The sequence below is a fragment of the Pteropus vampyrus genome, unplaced genomic scaffold, assembly GCF_000151845.1.
Source record: "Pteropus vampyrus isolate Shadow unplaced genomic scaffold, Pvam_2.0 Scaffold18, whole genome shotgun sequence".
Taxonomy (NCBI): domain Eukaryota; kingdom Metazoa; phylum Chordata; class Mammalia; order Chiroptera; family Pteropodidae; genus Pteropus; species Pteropus vampyrus.
Genome location: NW_011888799.1, coordinates 12,413,247 through 12,420,183, shown reverse-complemented (window position 1 = coordinate 12,420,183; position 6,937 = coordinate 12,413,247). Strand labels below are relative to the sequence as shown.

Here is a 6,937-nt window from a genome sequence, read left to right as displayed (position 1 = left end):
TTTTTTGAGTTTGCCATCCCGGTTTTACAAAAAAGACCGGGGCCAAAATGTCACCCACCCAAATATGGAAAAAGCTAGGTTTTCTCATTTCCTCTCCATTCTGTTCTGAAGGCCACAGCCCCCTCACCCCCACCCAACTGAACCCCTACCCCTGCGATTCTGATCCGGACCCACACATTATTAGTTTTATCATCACCATCATCGTCGTCATCAACATTGTTCTCCTACTATTAAATTCTCGGAGAGAGAAATGAAAGGGACCAATGCCTGACAAAGGGGAGGGGGCCATAAGGGGGTCTCAGAAGATTCACGGGGAAAAGAAGAGAGGGTCTTCCTTCCTTTCTTTCTTTCTTTTTTTTTTTTTTAATGATTAAAAACACAGACGACTCCTGTAAATAGAAGCCTCGTTTCTTCAAGAGATGCCTTTTGAAACCCAGTATCTGAATATTCAACGAAGGCAGAGCTCCACTCTGTATGTACAACATTAATATGATCTCTGCAGAATTTGCTACTCAGAAATATTAACATATCAAAGCCGACGCCGGAGGCGAGAGAAGCTATCGATACCCGAGCACAGGGTAAAGTAAAGATTATTGGTTCTGATGGTTGGAGTGGCGGAGCTGCGGGCAAAATCGCGCACACCATTAACCGAGAGTGAGCGCGCAGGGAGCTGCATCTCCGAGGCGGTGGCAAATATTTTATCTAGGTGGTAATTACCTCGTTGCTGCCCCTTCTTCCACGCTTTCTTTGGCTATTGGGCCTTCGTTATAGGCAAAAACAATGTAACTGTCACTTACCAGAGTCAGGGAAATGGTATTTTGTTCTTTACAAATAGAGTGGCCAACTTTAAAGAACTGATACTCCCTCCACCCCATGCACACACCGCTACAAACCAGGACAGCCTCTCCCTGGGGGAACTCATGTAGGGCACTTAGGGATCTGTCTTTCCTTAGGGGTCTCTGGAATTAAAATCTATTTTTTTCTCCCACAATAAATTCTGGAAATCATTAGAAATTTAAGTTTATCTGCGGGCTTAGCAGGAGAAGGAAAATAGCAAAAAGTTGTGCTTTTCAAGAAATTATGTTTCATGTGGAGAGTCATCTGTAAAGCACGGATTAGAAGAGAAACAGACATCTTTATCTAAGCTATTATATAATATGGAGATATGGCAAAGTGCTTTAGTTCATGTCTTCTCAATTTTTGAAGAACAAAGGTGACTAGAGCTATTGATATTAGGAATCCTGTGCACTACCATGGTGATAGAGAAAAAGGGGCTTCCACAGCAGTTTTTTTTAAACTGGGAGTCCTGAGAGGAGGGGCTGGGCTGTTTGGGACAGGATATACACCACCTTTTAATGCAAGACTTCCTCGATATCCTTGTTATTTATTGTAAACTGTGGCGAACATTGATCGTTTCAGAGTAAACAGACACACACCCTGGTCTCCAAGGCTATACCAAGTTAACTGGCCTTTCCCTAAGACCCATAGAAATGGAATAAACTCAGCAGTTAAATTTTGAATTTTTTCGCAGGGTTGGGGGGAGGGTATTAGGATTTAGTCACACAATACAGACCTAAACCCCAAGTTACCCCCCTTTCTCTTTTGAGTCAGGCTGTTCTCCTAAAACACCAACATTTGGTTTAAAATAGCAGATTAGGTGCTGATTTTCAGGTGAAAAAAATTGGCACCGAATCCTACAAGAACAATAAAACATCACCTAAGGAAGACGATTTCTGTAGTTCTAACAGGATAGGACCTCAGCTTCCATCTTTTAGCTACCCAAGAGCCGTTGGCCTTGTAGGGGAGGTTGGTATGGGGTTGTCCCCCGTAAAGCTCTCTGAAAATTCAACTGTTTACACAGCCGTCTCTCATTGAGCTCCCGCTCTCGGCCTCGAATAAGTCCCAGCCTTTGTCGGCTATTGTACAATCTGGTACAATTTCCAAGCAATTGAGAAGGTGATCAAGAGCGGAACTGAACGCAAACACCGCAGTAGCGCGTGCCGGGCTCTGGGAGGAGCCGGCTCCCGGCGTTAATTAGTGGCGCTGTCCTTCAGCACCACCGATATCTTCGTGCGCCTTGAGTGCTCGGCCTTACTCACCTTCAGTGTGGCCGCCCCAGCAGACCCGGATCGGCACAGCTCACCTGGCCCCTCTTTCACTGTGTACTTTTAACCCCTCCCCCAACAGTATGTATATTTTATTTGAATTTTCTTTAGCCTTGAGCCTATTTCATGTCATTTCAATATGGCTGAGTGTTGGCCTGGATGACGAGCTTAATATTGCTCATTGAAAAATCTTTATGGAGCAACAATAGTTGCTTTTTTAAAAATAGTTTCCAAATCTCCATGAGGTAAAAAGACAAAATTGCATATTTAATAGAAATTTCAAGTATCCACTATCACAACAGTCAAGTTCCAAAAGGAAAGCACTCTTTGTTTTCTTTCTCCCTGAATTTAAATGGAGTTTCACACTGGACATGGGGTTGTAAACCCTGCAGTTTAAACATGAAAGACTCCATTGCTTTCTATTGATGCATTTCTTTCTGTGGAAACGCATTGGCATCTTTAAATGAGCTCTGAAAGAGATGAAGAGGTACTGAAGAACATTTATTTGGTGCTATCAGAAACTACTCAGTCTTTAGTGGTTCAGTTACTAAAGACAACTGCAGCCCTGGAGCAGGAATTAGTCCTGGTGAATAGGCCACATCTTATTAATTCGTATGAAGTTGGGATAACAGCTGGTCCCCCTTGCCTTGTGTGATCCTAGGGTTACACGACTTGCTAGGAAAATAAGCTTCGTAGGCTGTGGGTACAGTTAAGTGGGAAGCCAGCAAAATCTGCACCGCCTTGAGGCCCTTAAAATGTCATAGTCCAAAAACCTTTTGTCAAAATGGAACATCTGAGATGCAGTCCCCCCCACCCCAAGTGTCTGAGCCAAAATCAACAGCTCTCTACTCTTGCCTTTCCCCCACCTTCCAATTCCATGGGTAACTCTGGATTCAGATGTTTTCCTCAACAGATGGGAACAAGAAAGCTTTATCCGGTACAGTTAACACCACCTCCTCCTCCCACCCTCCCTTAAAGAAAGAAATGTTCTGGACACTTAGAAAAATAAGGGCAGCTACAATATTGGTGTTTCATTAGCCTTCCCTGAAGCCACAATGAATCTAGCCTTTCACAGAATCCTTCAAAGCCTCAAGCTAACACCATAACTGCAAACAGCCAGGCTGTGGCTGGCACATTTAGGGCTAAAAGAGACCAGAAATTCTGCTCGAGGATGTGGTGATGGGGGAAGGGGGTGTAAGAAGGATTTTTTTTTTTTTTTTTTGGTCTTGAACTTTCATTCTGTCACAGTTCTGTAAGAAAAAGCAAATCTCTTCTATCACAGGTCTTCTGGGCACAAGCTAGGTTCAAGCATCAGTGGAGGAAGGAAGGCTTTTTAATGTGGGAATGTGGGACGAGAGTAACTGATCAAGAGTAACTGGTTTCTTAAACATCAGGGATCTGATGTTTAAAATCACCTCCAGATCTTTAAAACAAAGTAATAGATGAGAGAATAATGTTTAGTTTTAACATGGTACTTACCTCGTCTTATCACTCCACCTTGACCATTGAGAACAAGCCCACACTGGGCTTCCACGGAACCCTTAATAAAAGAAAAAGAAATAAAATCACTCAAATAGATTCTAATAGGTATGCCCACATGAGTTAAGTCTTTCAATCTGCGCCATCCCTGGACTGCATATCCACATAACCCCATAGTAGATATTTAAAAGCAAACATTGAGCTGAAATAAGTTTGGCAGCATGCATGATTTTAAGGGGAAAAAATGCCAGAAAACTACAATCTAAAAGTTGTATAAATCTTAAGGTATGCATTTTACAGTACCATAAAATATTATACTTCAAAGAGCCTGTGTGTCTTTCATCTTAGCATAAGAGAATGAGCAACCCTTTGAGTCCCCATCAAGGCACATAGCATATATACAGACAGTTTCCACGGGACTTTTTGCATGAAGCAAATTGCACCAAGAGTATCAAGTCTGGCACTGTGGGTTTCTTGGGAGCTCAGAGGAGCCATTTCAAGTGGAGGATTCAAGCTACCTCATGAAGGTTCTGCTTTAACCCAGATGCTCCTACAAATAGGAGCATTCCATAATGCTACCCAAAATGGGTCTTACAAAGGAAACACCTTCAGGTTTACTCACTGTAGATCTTCAGGTCCCTAATGGATTGAGGGATCATTTGAACTGGGAAGGAGGAAAGGGTTTGCTGATGCTTGATTAAGAAAAATAAAACTTTCTCTCTCTGTGTGTCTTTTTTTTTTCTGAGTCGAAATGTGTTAAAGGCTCATTTTCCTTTACAAACAAACGAGGTATTGGACATGAAAGAGGCCTTGAAGGGTGTTAACCTACCCAACAGCCCGTGAAGAGTTAAGTAAATGCGGAGAGAGTCGGTGCATAATAAAAACCCACTTTACAAAACAACCTTTACAGCCCTGGCTCCCTTTTGCTTCCCCATTTTCACCATATTGAGGCAGGCCTGTAAGAACCCCCTTTTCAGCCTACTCGCGAGCTCTTTCTTATTTTAACTGTTCTGCTTTAAAGTGATTATCAAATCAATATGAAAAAAAAAAACTTAGAGACTGAGCATAAATTAAAGCGGTGATGGGAAAAGGTGTGACAGTTTCCTTTGTTGGCCATAGCAAATCTTTTTAGGGGACTCAAAGATGGAACTGAAGCCACAAGACTGTTTGCATCTGTTAGGCAGACTTAGACCGCCCTCCAAACTATTGGACTTTCACTTAAAATTCTGTGCAGGGAAAAGTATATTTACATTTGTTGCATTTGAAATGAGGCATATGCTGATGAATGTTTTAAAGAGGAAGAAATAAAAGGAGAGAGACGGGTTTCTCCCACACATACCCTCCCCATTTCTAGTTTCAAAAGTAGCTATGACTGTTTTTCTCTTTGTTTTTCATTCTGCCAACTATGTCCAGGAGGAGTGGAAGAAAATAACTTGCTAGATTTACAACTTGCTTTATATATACACACATATAATGATATATACATATGTAGATGTGTCCATAGACATAGATATATAAATAATCATATACAATACTCCTTAATTTCTTCTAGTATCTTGGAGTGTTTCTCTCAGTATGACTGTTCCTTCAGTATGAGTAATAAACGGGAAAAAAGGAGATTAAAATATATTAAAAACGATATAGGTTGAAAAAAGGTTTCAAAATATCTGAAATGTAGAAGATGTAAGGCCTCGAAGCTCTCCAAGGGAATGAACTGCTTCCCTCCCATTCTCTGGCGCACCGTTAAGATGTTTATTTTCTTAGAAGAAACGAATCTCGGGTCTCTTCACTTAACAAACTTTTTTCCCTCATAAGTAAAACATGTTGTTTGGTCGGATGACATTGCATAAATGACCAGTTGAATGGCACTAAGTCGAAAATTGGATAAACTACGGTGTTCTTTTGCACGGGATTCGCTCTTTGTCTGGTGCTTGCAAATGTTCTAATCCGCTCTTTTGAAAAATGCCCAGCTTTGTGCCTAGCACAGAAAAAAAATTTGTACAGATACAAAAAAATCAGCAGCAGACGTGGCTATTAAAAGAAGTAAATAGGTTTTAGTTGAGCTAAGCATTGAATGGCAGATTTTTCCCCCCTTGAGACATAAGGGGATACTTGTGAAAAACATAAAAAATGCCCTGAGCGTATAAAATTATTTTGTGAATATAAATGTAGAAAGTCAAGATTTATGGAGCCAAATCTTTTTTCTTGTGTGCCGATCTTGAAGCTATGGCTCTTTGTCTGGACTGTAAGGGCTTTCACTTTAATTTTAAAATGATTCCTTGCTTGGAGGTAAATGAGGGGAAAAGATTTTTTGTGCGCAACAAGGGATCTCTTACGTCTCCAACTTGTGCTCTTCAAGTGTCTCGCCTTTCGTTGTGGAGACTATGGAGAAGGTGGCCAGCTTTGTGCGCACTGAAAAAGTAGAGTCTCACAGGTAGAGCTGCATTTTCAGGCAAATGAAGCTACAAATTCATGTCTTCTAGGTTCTTTTTTGACTATTAATGGGCTTATTTGTTTGAAACGAGGCTGTGACAATATGCTTGCATAATTATAAATTCTATTGTTGCAAAGAATGTGCAAAAATTCATTAAGAAAGAAAATGGGAAAGAGATCTAATTGAATGATAGCCTCCACAGTATCTGAATTTTTTCCTTCCTTCCTCTCTTCTTTCCTTTCTTTCCTCCTTTCAATCTTCCTCTCTCCCTTCATTTTCTCCTTTTTCCCTTCCTGTTTCTTTTCTCTTTCCTTCTCTCCCCCTTTATTTCTTCATTTCCTTCTCCTTAAGAAGATGCATCTTACAGAAAGTTAATGGCTTGAAGAGGAAAAATAAAGTTGTAAATGAACTGGGTGGTGGGACTGGGCACTCCTCAGGCAGAGAGAATTAGGCTCAATCATACACCCTGGCCAAGTGCCTTGTTCAGATTCTTCCATTGGGGTACATGTTCTAGGCTTTCGTTTGCGATTCTTTGCTCTCCACAGCAATCTAGTTATCTTTGGTGAAACTTCTGCTAGAGCTCAGGGTCTCAACAATGCCCCTAGAACAAGCCGGTTCCCCAATTCGTGGTAAACTCCCTACAGCTCAGTCTGGGACAAACGCCTGGGATACGCGTGTAGACCTAGCCAAGCGCCCAGACTGAGGGTGCGATTGGTCATCAACTTATCGGGTCTTACTCTGAGTCCATTTGACTCAGCCCCAGCTTCCCTGATCTCCCTCACCCTATCCCCTCAGGGACACAAATGTGAATTCACAAAAGACTTCCGTGCAGACCAACGAAAGTGGAGGCCCGCAGCTAGCCGGACTCTCAAGCGTCCAGGTGAAATGCCTTGATCCAATGAGAGGGACAGAATGGCAC

General features: G+C 41.7%; 1 protein-coding gene across 1 annotated transcript in view; it reads right to left on the bottom strand.

Annotated features, from left to right (window-relative positions):
* Positions 1-6,937, bottom strand: part of TFAP2D (transcription factor AP-2 delta) — a 53,912-nt gene that overhangs the window by 45,274 nt on the left and 1,701 nt on the right. Inside the window, exon 2 of the mRNA XM_011354810.1 lies at positions 3,585-3,645. Coding sequence (XP_011353112.1) covers positions 3,585-3,645 — 61 coding nt within the window. The remainder of the gene's footprint in view (positions 1-3,584; positions 3,646-6,937) is intronic.